The sequence below is a fragment of the Heptranchias perlo genome, chromosome 8, assembly GCF_035084215.1.
Source record: "Heptranchias perlo isolate sHepPer1 chromosome 8, sHepPer1.hap1, whole genome shotgun sequence".
NCBI lineage: Eukaryota > Metazoa > Chordata > Chondrichthyes > Hexanchiformes > Hexanchidae > Heptranchias > Heptranchias perlo.
In genome coordinates this window covers 8,295,294-8,318,562 of record NC_090332.1, presented here as the reverse complement: position 1 = coordinate 8,318,562, position 23,269 = coordinate 8,295,294, and the positions used below count along the sequence as shown (strand labels likewise).

At 45.5% G+C, this 23,269-nt stretch overlaps 1 protein-coding gene across 2 annotated transcripts in view; it reads right to left on the bottom strand.

Moving 5' to 3' along the window:
* Positions 1 to 11,014: 11,014 nt before the first annotated feature.
* The window catches only part of fam120b (family with sequence similarity 120 member B), a 93,467-nt gene continuing 81,212 nt past the window's right edge, over positions 11,015 to 23,269 (bottom strand). Inside the window, exon 12 of one of the 2 annotated variants that reach the window (XM_067988604.1) lies at positions 11,015 to 11,089. In XM_067988604.1, coding sequence (XP_067844705.1) covers positions 11,056 to 11,089 — 34 coding nt within the window. In that variant the 3' untranslated portion in view covers positions 11,015 to 11,055. Of the gene's footprint in view, positions 11,090 to 21,002; positions 21,986 to 23,269 lie in introns of those variants that run through there. The other variant, XM_067988602.1, reaches the window with a different exon arrangement.

Genomic DNA, 23,269 nt, shown 5'->3' with positions numbered 1-23,269 from the left:
AACCAGACAAAAATGGACAGTCATCCAAAGGAGGAGATATTAGGAGGGCTGACCAAAAGCTCGGTCGAACAGATGGGTTTTAAGGAGGGTCTTAAAGGTGGAGAGGGAGGTGGAGAGGCATGTGGGGTTGAGGGAGAGAATTCCAGAGCTTGTGGCCCAGGTGGCTGAAGGCACAGCTGCCAGTGGGGGGGGGTTGCACTAGAGGGCCAGAGTCAGAGTAATGGAGAATGGGTTGGAGGAGCTTACAGAGATAGGGAGCGGCCAGGCCATGGAGGGATTTAAACACAAGGATGAGAATTTTAAATTGGAGGTGTCGGGGGACGTGGAGCCAATGTAGGTGAGCACGGACAGGGGTGATGTGCGAGCGGGACTTGTTGCAGGTTAGGATACGGGCAGCAGAGGCTTGGATGAGTTGAAGTTTACGGAGGTGTAGAACGGGACATCAGTCCGAGTAACAGTGGAATAGTTGTGTCTGGTGCTGACAAAGGCATGGCTGAGGGTTTCAGCGGCAGATGGGGCTGATGTAGGGATGGAAGAAAGTGTTGCTACACATACACATATATATGTGACCATTATGTCAATGCTATGTTGATATTAGTAACAACTTTATTTGCTGGATCACAACCTAAGATTCCCCCAGTGATGCAACACAATTGTGCATAAAAGCATTTTAAGGTCCTTACAGCACGAAAACACAGTACTGCAGTTTTCCATTTATAAAGTTGGAGAGGAGTGTCTGTATACAGCAGCATCCCAGGTCATTCTCCCTGGTATTTTAAATGAAACATAACAAAGGGGATCCGTGTGCTAAACAATACTGTAGCAAAATAGCACCATTGCTCCATCAGGACAAGGTCTTTCATGCACCGACTCAAACTCTGTTGTAAATTTTTAACAATCAGTACCATTATTGTGTGAATGGGCTGAAGCCCATGCACCGGTGTTTTTTTTTAAGGAGATGACAGTTTGCTGCCGGATGCTTGGTTTAATGTTGTTTTAATTTCTCCACCTGTTCCTCTGCCGTGGATTGCTAAATCCCAGCACTGTGATAAAAATAGGTTATTGAACAAATCTCTTCCATCCGATGCCACTCACTTGACGAATGCCATAAATGTTCCTATTGAGATTGCACGCTCCATCAATGTCATAGAAATGCCCTGGGGATTAATCTTTGATTGCCAGCCTGCGCTGAGCTATCTGAGGCGGAGAATGGGTTTCCAGTTCTCCTGGGTCGGGGACGGGATAAACTCCTGCTCGGTATCCAGTGTCTGGTCCCCTCCCCACTGGAATGTGCGCATGCTGGGAATGTCGGCTGAGGACACGATCTTGTTCGGCTGTGATGCCCATCGTGGGAGAATAGCCAGCCAACAGGACGCCTGGGCTCCAGCATGAAGAATGAGCGATGCACTGGCAGGTGCCTGGCCTCTACGAAACTCAACGTCAGCAAGGAGTCGGCAGCACAGGCAATTGGAAAATAGGAATTTGCATTAATCCTTGTGTTCAAATCTCTCCCTAGCTCTGTGACCTCCTCCAGCCCTACAACCCTCTGAGATCTTGGCGCTCCTCCATTTCTGGCTTCTTATGCATCCTCAATTTTAATTGCTCCATCATTGGCGGCCATGCCTTCTGCTGCCTAGGCCCTAAGCTCTGGAATTCCCTCCCTAAACGCCTCCACCTCTCTCTCCTCCTTTAAGACCCTTCTTAAAACCTCCCTCTTTGACCAAGCTTTTGGTCACCTGTCCTAATATCTCCTTATGTGGCTCGGTATAAAATTTTGTTTGATAATCGCTCCTGTGAAGCGCCTTGGGACATTTTACTGCGTTAAAGATGCTATATAAATGCAAGTTGTTGTTGTTATGTGATTCCAATGTATTGTATAACAATACAGCAGGTGGTGGTCTCATATAGAAATTGGTACAACCTGCTGCACATCTACTTTCTGACAGTTCTGAGTTTACAGTAAGACTTTATAAATGTAAGATCTCAAACATGAACTCACTAATTTTCTTCCCTTTTTTTCTCGGTCTTTTCCTGAAGTTATGACTTTTGTTGGGACGCAGTTCCACAGGGAAAACTTTGTTTATGAACCTAGACAGTGATTGGCACTCGACCATGGACGGCATCGCAGCTGAGCTTGATCATGTGTTCGCCTGAAGGTCCCCACGCACACGCACACACATATATATACAAACACATATACACACACATATACACATACACACATATACTCACGTCTTTCTACATCAAGAGCGCTGCATAAATGCAAATTGTTATTGAAAGGAAGAACATTTCCTTTGGGTTCACACAAAGTGATATCTGTTTTCATCTCCTGTGGGGGGCACTATTGTCAATTATATCGAAGTTAAGCAGATAATTCCACACACACAGTGACAGATGTAGGCACCAGGCTAAGCTTAAACAGTACCATGTGGCAAACCCTCAGGTTAAACACCGTGGCAATGAATTAAACCAGAATTAGAAGATATCAACATGCTTTAACATGTAGTTGTAGTTCGAAGAAAAATGCGTATAATCCAATCAAATCTAATTTTAAATCAATTGATGTTTGTCCTGCAGATATCAAATTCAGTTCCACCATCTACCAAGAAAGACTGGAGAATTCTGGTGTCTTCGCCCTTGAAAGGAGACTAAGGGGACCTCACTCAGGTAAATAAGATAGTAAAGGGTATAGGGAAAAGTAAATCCAGAACAGTACTTCAAGGTAAACCATGACAAAACAGAACAGGTCCAAACTGGCGAAAAGCAAATTCCTGAATACAAAGAGGGACAAATCAACGGAAAATCACTGGATTCCGGTGATGCTGGGACTGAGGATATGCCATCTGTTAGAAGTAACTGGCTAGGGTTGATTTACGGAGATTTGGGAATGGATGAATATTCTGGAGAATTAAGACACAGATCAGCCATGATCTATTTGAATGGCGCAACAGGCTCGAGGGGCTGAGTGGCCCACTCCTATTCCTGTGTTCCTATGTCAGGAAGTTCTTCGTGCAAAGAGTGATCAATACATGGAATGGGCTTCCAGTTAGGTTAGTGGAGGCAAAAAAAACATGGGAATCATTTAAGAAACAGTTAGATGTCGTGATGGCTGGAAGTTTGTTTGGATGGATGAGGTAAGACGGCCTTCCTGATCTACCTTGTGATTTTATGAAAGACCGACATTCACAATTTAGCTCATGCATGACCAGCAGATGGCGATCAATCACACTGTACCACTGTGCCTGCTGCCCATTCAATGAGCCATTCTGTTCTAGTCAGTGACGCACAACACCAGTCTTAACTAGAAACAATATTTAAACAAAAAGTGACGTAAACAAATAAATGGTAACACCAGAACTTGAGTAAGCAGGTAAATCTGGCTCCTCGTGTTTAATGTTCCCCTGTTTGTGTAACAGGTTTGTTTATTTGTTCGTTTTCTCCCCTCTTCTCTTGAAGACAATGTCTTGTGGTGGGAGGTGGTTCCACCAGGCTGGTACATTGTTCAAGTGGCCATTCCTTATGTGTGAAGTCCAGGCAATCAGTGTTGGGCTGCAGTTTAATCATGGATTTGGGGGGGTGGTGATCAGAGCCAAGCCCAACCTGTCCACACCCCGATCTCCACATCTCCACAACTGTCATCGGATAGCGGACAGGAGCTGGGCTGATGATCCCTCCCTCTCTTCCCAGGGCACCGAGGGCCGATTGTATTGCCTTCACCCTCCTCCCCCCCCCAGCTAATTCAGCACAGGCCTGGGATCATCCATTCATCTAATGGAGGGGGGGGGGAACCCTCCTACCTATTTATCCAGAATCAACTGACATGTCCCCACCACCACCACCCCCACTTACCAATGAAGATAAATAAGTCTGTGGATGTAATTGTCACTTCCAGTCAACTTTTGATCTGCTATCGTCACCGGAGCCCCCAAACTGCACTAATGAAAAAAAAAAATCATTGAGACAAACTTCCTCTGTCCTCGATATATTGATGGAGCGAAGGAAAGTGTGGAATGAGGAGAAGCTGCTCGGCCATTCAAGCCCAGCCCTTCCGCAGTCTGTGGGCTCCTTCAGCTGCTTAGGCCCTAAGCTTAGGAATTCCCTCCCTAAACCCCTCCATCTCTCTCCCTCTCTCTCCTCCTTTAAGACGCTCCTTAAAACCTACCTCTCTGACCAAACTTTTGGTCACCTGTCCCCATATCTCCTTATGTGGCTCTGTGTTGAATTTTGTCTGATTTACGCTCCTCTGAAGCGCCTTGGGACGTTTTACTGTGTTAAAGGCGCTATATAAATGCGAGTTGTTTTTATTGTTATGATGTCTGAGTCTATGAGCTCGACGCAAATCTCAACGTGTCCCAGGTTAGCTGGTGCATCGAGTTGTCCTTCCAGTTGGCGGAGTTATTGATCACTAGGGGCACCGTGTTCATCGAGTGTTTGGCCATCGTATTTATGAAAGGAGAGTGTAACGCACATCTGTAAGAGTGCTCCACAGTTAGTAACAATCATGTTCACGACTTCATTCTCGTTTGGTATCAGGTCAGACACTGCGAATTGCCAGTTTTTAAGGCGTTTCGCCACCTGTCTGGTTAGCATTAATGCCCCGAAAAAATCCCCACCTTGCATCGAAAGAGTAGCAAAGAGCAAGATCTCCAGATATTTCGAATTGACAGAGGCTGCTTGTTCCGAGAGAGGAAATAGAAGGCGCTCTACACAATAGTGGTGTGGCTGCTTTTCTCTCCAACACAGGCCAATCCTGTTCAAAGCGCCTCGAACATTCATTCCCACAAACTGTGAAATTCCTTCCTGCCTACGAAATATCACAGGAAATCACTTCACAAATTTATCCATACAACCAAACTCCTGCTGATCATTATAGCCGAGCGCAAACGCTCTGGTACAAATGGGAAAAGGTTTTGGAAAGTAAGATTTGACCCGTGGAGCCAACTTGGTCACTATAAATGGGGATCCATCCATCTGTCACGTTCTGCCCCGGGGCAGGTCATAACTCAAGTCTCGCACATGAGATTCTTGAGCCATGTGTCGGGGAACGATGGCTGAGGCAGTTTGCCGTTACCTTCCTCGCAGTTTTTTTGTCTTTGGAGCACTGTCTCCTAGGTGGGCTGCAACTGAGAGCCCCACATGCCCTTTACGGTGGGAGGGCTACCTGCACTCATTTGACACCCCACCCTCCCACCCACCCGACATCCATCCATCCCTGGTCGGCACTCCCGTCTCCACTTTCCAGGAGTGTCCGGAGTGGCGCTCAAACCCAGCCCTTCCGACTCTGAGCCAGTGGTCACTCCATCTAGACACAAGTCCCCAGTTGGATGTCAGCCTAGCATCTGGAGACCATGTTGTGGTTTGCACTTACTGGGGCTGTCTGGAGTGGGGCCCGAACCCTTCACCTTCTGATTCAGACGGCGGTATTGCCACCACAGAGCCCAAAGCTCGCTCCTGAATGATGATCATGAAAGGCGCGTTCCCCTGTATATAAACATACCTACACTGAGAGAATCTGTCGTGGGTCAGTTACCTTCTGTAAGAACAGCTTCAGATTGGGTATAAATCTTGAGCAATGTTCTGTTTCCCAATGGAAAATCCGGTCTGTTTCATCTCCTCGCTTGTGGTTCAAACGTCATCAAAAAATACGAAGGGAGAGGTTAGGAGATTGTTTTTTATGTAGGAGGGATTGTTAGGACACAGCATGCCCTACCAGAAAGTGGTGGAAGCAGAATCCACAATAGCTTCTAAAACAAAACCAAAGAAGTGGATAAATATTTGATAAAGTTTAAAAGGGGTGCGATGAAAAGGCAGGGGGAATGTGATTGAGTGGATAGCTGTTTCAGAGGCTGGTCCGGGTGCAATGGGCTGGTACGGCCGCTATCCGTGCTGTAAGATTCTACGGGCGGATCTTTCAACTTCGGCGAGGGGGTCATAATACGAGAAGTAGCAGATCAGCCCCTCCCCCGTTATACACCAAAGGAAAATCGGACGGGGTGTATATCAGGCAGCTGATCCGCTAACTCCCGTATTACAGTCCTGCTGAAGGTCCGCCCAGTGATTCTACGGGCGGCCCTCAGTCCTGAGACAGTGAAAACCAGCGGCTATTCAATTTAATGACCTATCGGGCACGAATGCTGACTCTCACATTTCACTTTAAATCTAGGACCATTTAACTTGAGAAGGATCTCGAACAAAAGCTTCCGTCGCAGAAGTTTCTGGTTGAGAAGGAGCCCGTTTGACCCATGGTGCCATTGCTGGGGCTTCAATCACCCCCGACCTGAAGTGCCTATTTCTAATCCCATGTTCCCCCCCTTGCCCTTTTCCCCACTAGCACTTAATATCGTTCCCCTTCAAGCGTTCCTCCTTAAAATACGGCAGGTGGCAGATTTTAGTTCAAAAGTTCCGATTGGAATATTTTGACTCCTGGCCGCTTGGGCAGTTTCTGTTGAAAATGGGTAAGAAATGTGAATTTCCCAACGCCATTGTCAAAAGGGGGCTAAAAGTCATCCTCTGACTAAATTCTTTTGACAGAGTGCAGAGCCTTGTTTTTGTCCGGGCTCACCCATCCTTTCAGCTACAATGACACGGAGGGTTCAGATAACCTGAGCACTTGGTGTGTGGACTCCTCCTCAGACCTCTGTGAACAATGGGTGTTTTCCAGAACCTGCTACAGTTTATGCAGCACTCAGATAAGAGGAAACATACGGCTTTTTTTTAATATATATATATATATATGTATAATCAGATCTGGGGTCTGAGCAGCCTAGGACACGTGACTCTCCTGCCCTGTTTATTTTGTGTTGATGTTCTTATGAGTCCTGCTTCCTGTATGTGAGGAAGGGCAAGCTTGCACACTCGAGGGGGCGCGGGGGGGGGGAGTCTGATTTTCAGCTCTGTTTCCATACAGTGTATCTCTTAGATAAACTAATTAATTGCTAGCCATCTTGCAAGTTAAAGGAAATGGTGCATCTCATGTCCTGATTGGAGAAATACAAGTTTCTTTTTTTTTCTCTGTGTGTGTGTGTGTGTGTGTGTGTGTGTGTGTGTGACATCTCCTTTAAGTTACGGGGCAGTCGGTGACCCTGATGTAATGAGGCACTGTAACTGGGTGCGCACAGGGAACGAACTGCCCGAGTGCTTTGTCCGCTGACCATTCCATTCACACATCACCACGTGCGTGGGGGAGGGGCGGGATTGGTGGAGAAAATGCTCTCTCAGCCAATGTTTTGATCGCTTATCGACTAGTGTGTGCGCTCTACGGTTCCTCCAAACGTACACGCAAAGGAGGAAAGAAAGAAACAAAGTGCATTTGTATAGCGCCTTTCACGACCTCGGGATGCCTCAAAGCCAATTATGTACTTTTGAAGTGTAGTCGCTATCGTAATTTGGGAGACTCAAGTTAATAATGTGAAGCAAAAGGCTTGAGCACAGAACTGGATCCTTTGTAAATTGGCCCGTAGAACATGTTTCAAACACACCTCCTGAATAGGAAGGCTTATTAACAACTGGACCGTCAATGTTACACTGTGGATAGAGAGCGCCGAAAAATAAAGGTCCTCTCTTTAGACCCTAATAATAAATACACAGGAATGGTGACTTTATGGAAACCATCTGCTGGAGGTATGCACTGAACTGTCATTTATAGCGTCAGCCTTCGCTCGCTGGTAGCACTCTCACCTCCGAGTTAGAAGATTGTGGATTCAAGTCCCACTCCAGAGACTTGAGCACATAGCAGTAGCGTAGTGGTTATGTTACTGGGCTAGTAATCCAGAGGCCTGGACTAAAATCCAGAGTCACGAGTTCAAATGGCGGCTGGCGAATTTAAATTCAATTAATTAAATAAAAAAAAAATCTGGAATTAAAATACTAGTATCAGTAATGATAGCCATGAAACTACTGGATTGTCGTAAAAACCCATCTGGTTCACTAATGTCCTTTAGGGAAGGAAACCTGCCGTCCTTACCCGGTCTGGCCTATATGTGACTCCAGACCCACAGCAATGTGGTTGATTCTTAATTGCCCTCTGAAATGGCCTAGCAAGCCACTCAGTTGTAAAAATCTTGCTAGGGATGGGCAATAAATGCCAGCCTTGCCAGCGACGCCCACATCCCATGAACGAATAAAAAAAAAAATAATCCAGGCTGACACTCCCAGTGCAGTACTGAGGGAGGTGCCATCTTTCAGATGAGACGTTAAACCGAGGCCCCGTCTGCCCTCTCAGGTGGATGTAAAGATCCCATGGCACTATTTTGAAGAAGAGCAGGGGAGTTCTCCCCCAGTGTCCTGGCCAATATTTATCCCTCAACCAACATCACTAAAAACAGATTATCTGGTCATTGTCACGTTGCTGTTTGTGGGACCTTGCTGTGTGCAAATTGGCTGCCGCGTTTCCTACATCACAACAGCGACTGCACTTCAAAATTGGCTATAAAGAGCTTTGGGACGTCCTGAGGTCGTGAAAGCCACTATATAAATGCAAGTCTTTCTTTCTCTTCCCTCATCTTGTCACCAGAACAGGGAGACTTAGAGTGGGGTCTGCCGTCCCATGAATTTCTACAGTTGCGATGTGTCGTACAACTTGCTGCCCGGGTATCACAAATTTTGCAAACAAAGTCCTAAAGGACGTGAAAAGAACAGGTTTGTGAGTGGGTTTGAGTTTAGCAACAAGTCATTTGCTCTAATCGGCCCTCCTAAAATCAGCTTGTGAGCTCAGTGACTGTCCCAATGTGATACTCTGACCTCTGACCCCAGTGGCTGTGCAGTGTGTTAAACGAAGTGGAGCTAATACCGTCACAACGGCCTGGACCAATGTCTCAAGAGATGATTCTGTACCCTACGTCGCTGCAGATACAGTGTTTCTGGCCCTTCAGCCCATTACAAAATCCTCCTGACGCACCCACCTTCACCCCACCTCTCCCCCATTACTACTCACTTGCGGCTCGGCTGACCCCATAAAAACTCCCCCAATAAATTCCCAGGCCTTTCCTGCAGTTCCTTTAAGAACCACTGGTTTGGCTGCTCACTGGCCTCGTATTAATGGGCAGAGGCTGCGTGACTCATGCACTGCCCATCGGTGCCTGAAAATTGCAAATGGGGCCCTCCAAATGGTGTTTAAAGGACCGCTGGAGGCCACTCGACGAAAGGCTCTGGGAAATTTTTATTTTATGGGCCCAGGAGAATCGGTAGTGCTCCTGCTGGGCCCACAAAAAGGCTTCGGCCCTCTGCCGCCACGCTGGTAGGGCCCCCCCCACCTGCCCTGGGATTACCCCCCCCACCACCTACTGGCTGGCTCAGGGTCGGAGCTGACTGATTTCTTGCTGCCACGGGGATGGGGGGGGGGGGGCGTTTGGCGCCTGCAGCTCGCCGGCGGAATTTAAATAAGACCCAAAGCCAAATTTAGCTCAAGCCTCAGGCCTGCACAGGCCGACACACGGAGCCATTGCTCCACCGACTTTACAACCCGTCTCGGGCACAAGTCAAACTTTGTGGCGCCAGCGCCCAGCTTGACTTGTGAATAACGGGCACCTAAGGGCTAAATCGGAGGCCCTGTGCCATCTGTGGGATTTCACCCAGCGAGGAGTCGATGCCTTGAAGCCGAGACGAATTGGAAAAGAGAAACAGTAGCTCGGGGTGTAACTTGTTTTAAAGAAGTGATTTTCGGTGAGTGTAGAAAGCCAGCATTTAATCCAGATTTCACTGAATCTGATTCATTGTTAAACCGTTAGTGACACTGATTGAGCCTTTTCTAGCCGAACAATGTCATTTATCAGGTCCGGCTGAAGATCAGTTAAACTGATGCTGAACACATGCCAACAGCAGTTTAAAGTTGAAAGCCTCTTTATGCGTTGCATGAAACTTGTTTTTCAAGTCATTTATCACAGCGTTTCACTGAGCAGTGATAACAGATCGAGCGTTTCTCATCAAAATATGACAGACCTAGAGAAAACGCTGCAGGAGGTTTTAATTTTTTTGCCCCCCTCATGAGATTTGGGACTGTGGATATTATTTTAAGAAAGTGGAACAGACAATTAGTGACACTAAAACTCCACTGAGGGCTGCACCATTCCTGATCCAGGCACCATGACCCCAACAAAAGCCACAGCACTGGAGTCCGACAGTCCCCATTTACACTGGATCTCACTGTGAAGAATCTGCTGCCTGGAATTTGGTATTTTTAATGCGCTGCTTTGGAAAAGGAGACACAAATGCAGTGTGATCTAGGAATCAGCTGTGGCTCAGTGAGTAGCCCTCTCCCCTTTGAGTCAGAAGGTTATAGGTTCCAGTCCCCACTCTGGAAACTTAAGCATGATACTCTAGGCTGATGCTCTGGTGCAGTACTGAGGGAGTGATGCACTGTCAGAGCTTTGGAAGCACTGCAAAATACAACTCTTGACATAGCCATGACAAAGGTGCTACCAGCAGCCCTAGTGAGGGGAGAGGAGAACCAGCCATAGCATTTTGATGTCAATTGTTTTCCTGTCCCCAAAAGTGTGCCCATGGATTAGGATAACAGCTCAGCTGCGATCCCCTGCGAGGTTAAATTGCCTGTTCCTGTTCACCATATTAAGCTCACACAGGAAGAATTGGTCGAGTGCCATCATCATATAGGTTCTGGAGGGCAGCCAGCATCCTTTGAACCGTACTCCAGCAAGGGGAGGGGGAAGAGGATGGAGATAGAAGGAATGTCAGTGGCTATTTGGATCTTTAAAGTTGGGAGTGCTGGTACAAAAGGCCATTAAAAAAGACAAATAGGATTCTGGGTTTGATATGCCAGAGCACTGAATACAAAATCAAAGAAGTGATGTTAAATTTATACAACATCGGTCAAGCTGCAGTTGGAGTTTTGCGTGTAGTTCTGGGCATTCCAGTATAGGGAGGATATCAGAACCATGGAAGGGTTGCAGTGAAGGTTCATGATACAGGAAGGAGAGATTACAGTTATGAAGAAAGACTCAAAACTTTTTTTAACTGGAGTTAATTTATTTACAGTATTTAAATACTTTTGGTTTCAGAAAATATTTGTTAAAAAAAAATTTCGGGAATGTATGCCAGGGGTCACTTGCTGACGGAATGTGCTCGCTGGGTTAAACTGTGAAGGAAAAGGTTAGAAACAGTTTAAAGTGTGTGACAGCCCTTTAAAGTGAGGATGATTCTCTGTATCCGTCACCAGCCCTACAACCCTCCGAGATCTCAGCGTTCCTCCAATTCTTGCCTCTTGCGCATCTCCGATTTCCTTCACTCCACCATTGTCGGCCGTGCCTTCGGCTGCCTAGGCCCTAAGCTCTGGAATTCCCTCCCAATACCTCTCCGCCTCTCCACCTCCCTCTCCTCCTTTAAGACGCTCCTTAAAACCTACCTCTTTGACCGTGCTTTTGATCACCTGTCCTAATATCTCCTTATGTGGCTCCGTGTAAAATATTGTTTGATAATCGTTCCTGTGAAGCGCCTTGGGGACGTTTTACTAAGTTAAAGGTGCTTTTTAAATGCAAGTTGTTGTTGTTGTCGTTGTTGATGTTGTTGTAATAGTCTGGTTTGGACGAATGGGGTTTCTGTACTTGTGAAGGGAAAAGCCGGGTCCAAGAGCTCAGAAACCCGGAGAAAACCGGATCAGATGGATACGAAATAAAAATGGACGTTTCCTGCAAGTCTTACTTTGTTGGGGAAAAAAAAATAAAAGGAAGACTTGAATTTATGCAGCGCATTTCATGACCTCAGGACGTCCCAAAGCGTTTTACATCCAATGAACTACCTTTGAAGTGTAGTCACTGTCGTAATGTAGGAAATATCTGGCAGAAAATCAGACAGACAGCAATCCCAGATAGAAGAATTTGTTTTGATTAGAATTTCTCCGAGGTTAAACCAGAATTCCTCTTTATCCAGAGACCGGAGTTTGATTTGCCAAGAGCTCAGAGAAATGTTGACTTTTTTTTTAAAAAAAACTTTCCCTGCAGTTATTTTTGTTGCAGTCTGAATTTACCAAACCCACTAATCCCACGGGTGATCACACAGAGAGAGGCCGGGCTCTTTGTAGCTAATCTGCAGCACTTCCTAACGACAGTTCTTAAAGTGAGACCGTGTTTGTTTTTTGGCAAAAGTTTATGATATCACCAGACATCGCGCCTGGGAATGCGTGTAATCTTTTTGTGTGTGTGTGTGTGGAGTTTTTTCCCTTTTTTTTGATGGGAGAAAAATCTAATTAAGTTTGAAAAGGTTTCGTCTCCGAGCTGGTGTGTGTTGTGTGTGTGGTGGGGGAGTTGGGGGAATCTCATTGAATCTGCTCACTCTGCTGCCCGGGTTCAGCGAGTCGGTGGTGGGGAGGAGGACAGAACAAACAACCTCAGACTGTGAGAAACACTCGAGGATGATCAATCTAAATCAATTAGGGAGCAGCAGGCCGACAATTTTAAGATCGCCACGTTAAAGGGGGGGTGGGGGGGGGGGGGGGAAAAAAATCACTTTGCGCGAAAATGGGAGGAGGAGGAAAAAAAAAAGGCCCATTCATGAGACCCCCACAATGAGAGAGAAAGAAGGAACTGCAAGGTTTATTTAATAACTTCTGTGGGCAGGAAAGAGGGATGCCGCTTTATTGGGCGAGTAATTCTCTTAAGTGTATTTCATGGTGAGGTTGGTTTGAATAGCTATGGTGGCAGAGAATGAATGGCTGGTGGGCCACTGACACAGTGCCAGAGGGAATTGTCAAGTTTTAACTTAATCACTAAAAGCAGCAGGTGACAATTATGTCGGACATTTACTTCCCTTGGCTTCTCACAGTCAGAAATACCAATTCCGCACAAAAAAAACGACAAGCTGAGATGGGAACACCACCGTGCTGGGGATCGTTGCTTCGCATCTAAAGATAATTTTACAGCGTGTATGATTATTATTAAGAAAGAAAGAACTTGCATTTATTTAGCGCCTTTCAGGGCGTCCCAAAGCACTTCACAGCCAATGAAGTACTTTTTTAAAGTGTAGTCACTCTTGTAGGGAAACGGGGCAGCCAATTTGCGCACAGCAAGGCCCCACACACAGCAACCGGATAAACACTTGAGGGATAAATGCCGGCCAGGATCCTGGGAGAATTCCCCTGTCCAAAGAGTACGATTTTTAACTTTTGTTTTACTTTCCTTTTGGGAACAGAGTGGTCGAGAACACTTCTCCAGACGCCACGATGAAAGTTTGCCCTGGACTCACCCCCTTCCCGATCGTGAGACCCTCCCGAAACCCTCGCCCCACGACTGACCTAAGTGCCCGGGGACCCTTCCTTTGGTCCCTTCCTCCGACCAGCTGCCTCTACCTGCCCATTTTGGGTGGGCAACTGAATGAGGGCATGGGGTCGAGGACCGGGAGTTAAAATCTCCTGGGCCTCTCGCTGCCGAGGTCTGAGGGGGTACAGCGCCCGCCTCGGCCCCCTGCCCACCTGATTCATGCCCCGGGTTAAAATCGGGGCTTATATGTTCCGAGGCCATCACCATTCGCCTTTCTTCGCTCTTGGCTACACAGAGGCCGGAAACTCACCACCACATGACAAAAAGTGTTCACAAGGTTTCCGCCTCATTTTAAAAAAGTTAAGTTTAATAAAATAAACAACTCCTTCACGTTTCTAGACTATAGGGTGAGCTATTGCCCGATGGGTCACAATCATTGCAGATGATTCCCACAATTCCAGTTAATCTTGTAATATAGGCCGTCCCTATTAAAGTTGCCATCCTTCAGTGACATGGTACAGTTCCTCTGATGTACTGTACAACTGAGCCAAACAGACCAGAAGTCCCAGGTTTGATGCCCAGACCGTGTTTAGTTAGCTGATCTCACCGTACCAACATATGAAAATGACGGGCAGGGAAGACCAGGTGGTCCATCGAGCCAGTCTCCCACACTCATAATGCCTGAAGCATCATATCTAGACACTTACCCCCGGCCCCCACTCCCACCCCTCCCCCCCGCAGCCATGTAATCTCCTGGGAGAGGCAAAAAAAAGAGAAAAACCCAGGGCCAATAAGGGAACAAAATGCTCAGGAAAGTTCTTCTCCGACCCCCTCAGGCAATCAAAACCAGTCCATGAGATCACATGGCCCATCTGTTATCTGTAAAACCACTTAACCTTCTACATGATGCAATCTCTGTCCCGGCCAAGAACCGGTCCAGCTAAGTCTTGAAGGTGTGCAGAGAGGCAGCACCCACTGCAGGATGAGGCTCTACAATGGCCTTCAGCCCTCCTGCCCTAGGACGGCGATCAAATCAGCCAGATCTCTTGCTCCTAATCACTGTCCAATGGCCTTCACTGGAAAGTGCACCAGCGTGGATTTCAGGTGAGGACAGGATCGGGCTTGTTGTGATGGAGAAATAGCCCACTGACAAACTGTCCAGGATCACACACGAGGACTGTATGAGGTACCTGATGGCATTTACGATCTTTGTAACAACAAGGACTTGCATTTATATAGCGCCTTTGACGCAAGGCGCTTCACAGGAACGTAAACAGACAAAAATTAACACCGAGCCAAAGAAGGAGACATTAGGACAGGTGACCAGGCGCTTAGTCAAAGAGGTAGGTTTTCAGCAGCGTCTTAAAGGAGGAGAGAGAGGGAGAGAGGCGGAGAGGTTTGGGGAGGGAATTCCAGAGCTTAGGGCCCAGGCAGCTGAAGGCACGGCCGCCAACGGTGGGGCGAAGGAAGTGGGGGATGCGCAAGAGGCCAGAGTTGGAGAAGCGCAGAGTTCCCGGAGGGTTGGAGGAGGTTACAGAGATAGGGAAGAAAAACTGAACCCAAACAAGACTGAGTGCCTTTAGGTTCGAGAGAAGAAAACACAAAGGGAAAATAAAACGAACAGGAGCAGCAATCCTATTCTAATCAATTTAGTAATGACCTAGAGCACCAAAAGAATTCCACTGCCTTATTCAATGGGGTATACGTGCTGAGAAGGAACATTGTTAAGAACTCGACAAATGGACAAGGCGTTGCATTCGAATAGTTAGAGCACAGGCAGCATCCTTCGGACCCAGTGTTTGAAGCTTATTTGACCTAAATTAATGAAATGTTGCTCGAAACAAGACAGCAGATTTTGTTTTGCAGTTGGGGCTAAGATCTGCTAAGTGTAAAGAATCAAGTGTTGCAATCCATTTATCGCTGCGTTTCATCTTCCGCCGTGATTTTAAACGCATTTGCATGAATTCCAGACAGTAACCGCACTCTCACATCTGTTTATGCAAAGTGCCTTTTCTCAGTTTAATTCTGAACTGAGCTGAGGTTTGACTGAAATTTGAGAAAATCCAAGTTTGTGAAATGCACATCGGATCTGGTGCAGTTTCCCAGGGATTTGATCCCAAGTCACGTTTGTTTGAAGCCTTCAGCGGAGTCTATGAACATAGTTACACAGCAGCTCCCGGTCTGATGTCTGATTTTTAGGTAGCTTCAGTTAGGGTATCAGCCTTGCAGGACCCTGTTAACATTGTCTGGCTCTGGCCTGCCTGAAACTCTATTGGGGTGATTTTCAACTGCGGGTTGCCCTGTTTATCAGGCATCCGGAGGTTGAAAATGGCAGCGTAACAACAGGCACCCCTGAAACACCTAATAAGAAAGACTTGTATTTATATAGCGCCTTTCACGATCTCAGGATGTTCCAAAGTGCTTTACAGTGGCGTCACTGTTGTAATGTAGGAAATGCGGCAGTCAATTTACGCACAGCAAGGTCCCACAAACTGCAATGTGATAATGACCAGTTAATCATATTTTTGAGAGATGTTGGTTGAGGGATAAATATTGGCCAGGACACCGGGGAGAACTCCCCTGCTCTTCTTTGAAATAGTGCCATGGGACCTTTGATGTCCACCTGAAAGGGCAGACAGGGCCTTGGTTTTAACACCTTACCTGAAAGACAGCACCTCTGACAATGCAGCACTCCCTCAGTACAGCACTGGAGTGTCAGCCTAGATTTTATGTTCAAGTCTTTGGAGTGGGGCTGGAACCCACAACCCTCTGACTCAGAGGTGAGAATGCCATCCCCTGAGCCACGGTCGAATCAGCTGATTCAGATGTGATTTTCAGACGGGCCTGTAAATGGGCGCCCAGCACTTGCACCTGAAATAGGCGGGAGGCTCCTTGGGTACGCGAATCGGGGTCCTAAGCCGGTTGTAGGATTCAAGTACGGGTGGAAATATGGGTGGACTGTGCTTGCTCAGGGCATTTGTTCCAGGCGGAGAGCAGCCTAACCGGTGGTCCTTAAAAGGAGCCACTCTAAACACTGCCTGGGACATTTGTGTGGGGCCGGGGGGGAGCAGGAATGGCCCAGGAGAGAGTAGGGGTGGATTTTGACTTCGTGCGATAGCGTAAAATGGGTGAAAGCGAGTCAATGGAAGTTAATGGAAATGAAAATGGGGAGAGACGTAACACAGACTCACCCGGTTTACACTATCGCCCAAAATCACAATTAACCCCGGAGTGTCTGGATACAGGGATGTGCAGAGTTTCTCCCAAACGTTAACATTTATAAACGTTAATGTTTAGAGAGCAAGAAGGGGAAAGCTTCAACTCTTCAATCTAAATTAATGTCAGGTAGAATTAAAAATTGGGGCAGGAATTTACTTTGCAAACTAAGTTTGGCACTGCATTGGATTGACACAATTTGCCTATATATATATAATATATATATATTCATACACTAGCACACATATACATAGTCAAAACAGATGGAAATTCCCACTGTACATATATTTTGGTGCTTCATATTTATAACAGATACTTATTAAAAAAAACTGACAATTCCAGAAAGAGAAACAGATCCAACTACATCTGAATCTTTTGCGTCACGATGCTGTCTTTTTACAAGCATTGTGATGGTATTTTCGTGACACTAAGGTGTTTTCTCAATGCAAATCCAATGGTGGTGATAAACATAGATGGATAAACATATGGATCTCACACAGGTAGATCTAACCTCTAGATGTGCAGAAATTGCAACCATTTCCTTCTGGCAGTCGGGATCATGGGAGGCTTGATATCTGACATGAGAAGCATGCTCTTCTCTATTCCAAACCTCTAGCACGCCACTGAAGGAATCTGATCGTGCATATCCTCTGCCCAGCACAATATGTCCTCTTGATGATTGTGTGTTGAGTTAAGGAAACCTATAGTTAGTGGTTGTAAGGTATATGTCTTTGCAGATCTGAACCCGTTTGATTTCATCATTAACCATTCCTTTTTTTTTCTATTAATACCAAAGAACTTTTTGAATTTTGTTCTCTGATCAGTTTAGAACAGTTAGCCACAAAATGCTAGTTCTTCTGTGATTTCAGTGGAGTCTGGCTTCAGTCTGAATCAGCATTTCTCCGTAACATCCCTTCTTAACTATTTGATCCAAGTGTCTATAAGAAAGTCTGTTGGAGACAGGCCAAACCTCTCTCCGAGCTGATTAAAAGAGCTGGAATCTCTTTGCAAAAACAAATTATTAACCGTTTGAATCGATGCCTCTATTGCCGTATAGAGTTCCTCAGTGGGCATCTCCTTCCACTAAAATTGGATTAGTCCATACTTCTGATCCACTGCATGAGTTTCTCAATTTACCAGTTAATTTGTGAATATAAAGCTGTTCCAAATACCTGCAATTAACATTGTCTCTAATTGTGCAGATGATGATTAACTAAAGAGAAATGGAGAGCTACTCCCCTCTTGTGTGCATAATATCAGAGACTGGATAGATGTACACAATTATTCTTTATTCTTACTCTTTAATCCCAGCAGACTTGGGATGTTCTTTCAGTCCTAGCCACTTACCTTCTACAATTTACCTTTTTAAAGCGTTTCTCCTTTCTATATTACACTTGGCAGGACACACAAACCCAACATGAAGGCACAGCTTCTTCATATCTCTCACAAATTAGAAACATTAGGAACAGGAGTCAGCCATTCAACCCCTCGAGCCTGCTCTGCCATTCAATTGGATCATGCCTGATCTGCACCTCCTCTCCATATTCCCACCTTTGCTCCATATCTCTGATGGCTCCTCTTACCTTTGAAGGCTCCAACCTTAGTTCTCCTTTATCGATTGACATTCTTAGCCCCAACATCTTCCCTGATCTCAAACAGAACTCCTCTCCTCCATTGATAAAGCTGCTTCTAAGAGGCTTTTCTTCTGTCTACTGTTAGAGGCTGTATTTATTTATGATCAGATGTTCTATCTATTCCTCATAATCAATAAGGTTCTTGAAATGTTAAGGTCAAATGTTCATAGATTTATTGAGTATATAGTACATGCAATAATGCTTAAACAGACACTTAAAATGTAGTACTTGCAATCTCATCAGGTGATGATGATTGATGTAACACATTACAGTTTTGAGCTCAGTATTCAGGTCAATCAAACCTTCAAACCAAATTCACATTATAATTTGCTCCTTTTTAATCCTTCCTCTTACCCCCGCGACATAACAATCAGCATGTTCCTACACCACATGGTTATACCGTAAGTTAGAAACAACTCCGTATAAAAGGAAACTACTAAGGAACCTAGACATTATCAATAACTCAGTCAACAAGCTGAACCCCTCACTAACAAACTCCTTTTCTGTTGAGCTAATGAGAATATACCTCCTTACTTTTGTTATCTTTATCGCATATTTCTTTCCTTTTTACATTTAATTGCTGTTCAACCATGTGAGTCTTGAAACCCTCGTCCATTTAACCAAACGCGTCTTGCTTCCTCTTGCAAAGTTATCTTTAGTCATGCCTAATTATCCTAACAGAGTTTTAAGAAAAGGCCTCCAAATGATGCTGTCTCCCTGTTAATGTGTCGGCAGCACTTTCGCCTCTGAGTCAGAAGGTCGTGGATTTAAACTTAAGCACAAACTCTAGGCTAACACTCCAGTGCAGTACTGAGGGAGTGCCGCACTGTCGGAGGGGCCGTCCTTCGGATGAGACGTTAAACCGAGGCCCCATTTCTTTTGTTCCGGTGGAAATGAGCGGTCGGAAAATTGCGTGCAATGGCTCCCAAAATTCCTGATATGAGCTGGTGGCAGTTGAGTCTTCCTGTTGGCTGAGCGGGCTTGTAAGATGACCCCTTGTACATTCAAAAATCATGAATAAGCTCTGAATAGATCTGAACCTGTTTGTAATGTACAACTTCCTCGCCCTCACACTCCTCTTACTTGCCCAGCGACTGGGTGGAGTTAGTTCACTCCTGGGCTTAGTCAGCGGGCAATCTGTTACACAGTGCCAGGTGGTCAACTAACTCTCATCCGATGGGCCAGTGTCAATCACAGCCTGGTGCTAATTCTAATCAAAGCTCCGTCACACTTTGATCTCCTTGAATTATTAACTCCTTGGACTTCAAGTCTGCAAGAGGGAAAACAGATTCCCAGTGGTACAAACGTGCAGTATTAAATTAACAGGTGATTTCTCACCATGATTCCAGCCCAGAATTGACTGCGATATTAACGTATGAACACTTCACATCTGCGTATGATAATCCTCTGGCAGTTATTTTAAAGGAGCAGCTGAGCCATTTATTTTAAATAGCAACACGGGGGAACAATGAAAACGAGTTAAAGACGGGAAACACAAAAAGGGGTGAAAAGAGATACAAAAAAACAGCGAGTGAAATGAAAAGCAGAAAATACTGGACAGGATCAGCAGCTGGAATAAGAGAAGATATTTTGGGTGTTTTGCCTTCCTGAGGCCTGTGCAAATAGTTTACACCTGAAATGTTGACCTGCCTTTACTCTTCACAGGGGCTGCGTGTTTCCAGCACTTCCCGTTTGTATTTAAGATGGGTGTTTTTTCCATTCGATTTACTTTGCCTGGAGAAAGCTGTCTCTCTTCTTTTTATTCATCAGATGCCTCGGTCGCTGATTTCCCATGATCCATTGTGCATTTTCCCAGGCCACTGTGAACCGCGAGGAGTCTCTGATCTCAGACACAACATGGGTTCCTCCGAAGGTGGGAATGATGCTCATTCACACCCACAGAATAAGTGCCCTCCGCAGGGAGCAAGGCTTTCCCTGAGCTCTTTAGTAGTCAGTAATAAGACTGTAATGCAGAAACATCCCTCACCCCCTGCTAGCCCTGCGAAAGCGGGAGTCCATTAACTTCACTGAGCTTCATTACATTATACCCAAGGTTTCCCATTGTGTCTAGAGGGCTAGCACTTAGACAGGGTGATTGAACACTTCTAAAAACTCACAAAGGGGTTTCGACCAACAACTCAATAAAGTTGTGAAAATTGATTCTGCCCACTTCAAAGTATCGTCATTTGAAACTATTCACTCACAAAATATCTTACAAAGCACCATTTTCATTCTCGTTCCCCAGCTCCTGCTACAAGGTAAGAGATCCTTGTGAAGTGACTGCATTGTCCAGACTAACATGTCACAATGTCCAAAGCTCCAATCACATTAGCATCAGAATCGAAAGAGGACTCAGTAGAGTTGGCCCCTCCACTCTAAGAGTATCTCGTACATGGGCTGGGCTTAACACCACTGGTCTACATCATTCCTCTGCTCATTTAATTTGTAACACTGTATTATGGAAGGCCCACATAAAATTGATTTTCTGTTAAAGCAAATGGGCAAATGTTAACTTTCCCTCCTGTAAAATAAACAACAGCAACGTAGTAAAACATCCCAAGGCGCTTCACAGGAGTGTAATCAGACACTGAGCCAAAGCAGAAGATATTAGGATGGGTGGCTGAAAGTTTGGACAAAGAGGTAGGTTTTAATGAGCATCTTAAAGGAGGAGAGAGAGGTTAGGGTGAGTTCTCCAGTGCATCCCCCACATCCTTCGCTCCACTGTTGGCGGCCGTGCCTTCAGCTGCCTAGGCCCTAAGCTCTGGAATTCCCTCCCTAAACCTCTCCGCCTCTTTCTCTCCTCCTTTAAGACGCTCCTTAAAACCTACCTCTTTGACCAAGCTTTTGGTTACCTGTCCTAATGTCTCCTTCTTTGGCTCTGTGTCAATTCTTTTGTCTGATCACGCTCCTGTGAAGTGCCTTGGGACGTTTTACTATGTTAAAGATGCTATATAAATGCAAGTTGTAGCTGTTCATAGAAATATAGTCCACCATCTATTCCACTCGGTAACCTCCTGTTATGTGCTAGTTTCACCATTACACGTGAGAATAACGGGGATCCTCTGTTCCTATTTGGACAGGGTGATTTGGCTCATGAACATTTCATTCCCATCATTGCATGCATAATGTAATTCACATAACCCTGCTGTTCTCACTCCTGCTACATTACTTGCGATATCCTCATTAACATTTCGAGTACAGTATTTTAAAAAAGAAATGTAAAAAAAATTAGTTTATCATTTTGTTAAAACATCTCAAACATGGCAGTCATTCTGTGCCTGCACAGACGCCAGTCAGATAAATGACTATTTAATTTGTTTTTTTTTGGTGGGATCGGTTGAGGGAGAAATGTGATTACAACAGCAGGAGAATTCCTTCAATTAGCTCCATGGGATTCACCTAAACAAGGAGACAGAACCTCGGTTTAATGTCTAATCCAAAGGACGGGGCCTCCAATAATGCAGCACTGCCTTAATACTGCAGTGGAGTGTCAGCCTTGATTCTATGTTCAAACTGATAACCTTCTGAGCCACAGGGCAAGTAAACTACCAACAATGCCGAGCTGATACAGAGATCTGGGCATATCCTTAGCAACTACGATTTTCCTTGATGTCTTTAGATCTTTTTGATTCATTTTTTGAATATAGGCGTTGCTGGCAAGGCCACCATTTATTGCCCATCCCTAGTTGCCTTTGAGAAGGTGGTGGTGAGCCGCCTTCTTGAACCGCTGCAGTCCGTGTGGTGAAGGTTCTCCCACAGTACTGTTAGGTAGGGAGTTCCAGGATTTTGACCCAACGACGATGAAGGAACGGTTATATATGTCCAAGTTGGGGTGATGTGTGACTTGGAGGGGAACTTGGAGGTGGTGGTGTTCCCTTGCACCTGCTGCCCTTGTCTTCTAGCTGGTGGAGGTCGTGGGTTTGGGAGGTGCTGTCGAAGAAACATGTCCAGTATTACTAGTAACATTCAAGCTTTACCTTTGTCCATTTCTTTAAGTTGCAACTTTGTAAGGATGCCCTGTCAGATCCCCTCAGTAGTTTGTAGAGAATTCACTCTTTCAGCGACAAACTGCCCTGTTCATTGGCCTCTTAGTACATTTGAGACTCTTGTCCCTCACCAGAAATATGATTCCAACGTCCACTGCAACAGGTACCAGTTGGTGTAGTGCCTGGTCGGTAACTTGAATATTTTGCAATTATCAACCAAGCCGTTATCTGTAAATATTTCATGCCCTGAAGCTGGATTAAGGAACATTTACGCAGGCTAAGTGGCTTGTTAGCTGATTGTTAAAGTATCACCACTGCAGGTACATTGTTACCATTAACAAAATCGCATGTTTGAAAATGGTGCTTTCTTGTGATTTTTGTTAGTGGGTCACAAATTGGCTGTCGCGTTTCCCACATTACAACAGTGACTACACTTCTAAAGTACTTAATTGGCTATAAAGGGCTTTGAGACGTCCTGAGGTCGTGAAGGATGCTATATAAATGCAAGTCTTTCTTTCTTAAATGACAATGAAATATAGTATCACATTTTTTGAACAAAGAGGCAACTCCAGCCCTAAGTGTTTGAAAAATAATTACTGATTCTGGGACTGACAAGAAGCTGTCAAACTAATCACACTGGTTTGCTTTCAACAGCATTCTGTACAGTTGGCTGGAGTTAGAGAGTCGAGGCGTGACATGGACAAGTTTGGCCCCTTCTGAAAATGTAGCCTGTGAGATAACCTTTTGTTTGATTGTGTTTGTGTCTGATAGAATGTGGGAGCGACCAGATGACCAAAGGGGCCTGTGCAAATATTGAGAGTTATTCGAGTCAGAACCTCTCACTGGAGCAGAGTCTAAAGTGACTCATTTTGATTCTGTGTTTCAAGCTTTAATAAAGGCCATAATTCCCCACATGCTCCAGGTAACTCAACTTGGGGCGGGGGGGGGGGGGGGGGGGTGGGGGGAGAAGATTACTGTTACCAAGTCCCAGGAGCTTGCACCAGTGGAGTGGGACAAGAGGAGGCCCCTAAAAGTTTCAAAGTTTGTGAATCTTCAGTTTCTGTAATGTTCTGCACTCAAATAAAGTAATTTAAATTCCCTCCCGCCCGCCAAAAGTACTGACGTCCCCTATGTTCGCTACTGCTTTGCCGTTAATGACAGGGACCGTGTCCTTTGATTTCACCCCAACGTTGCTTTCCAATTTGAACGCACTCGCCTATATTTGGGT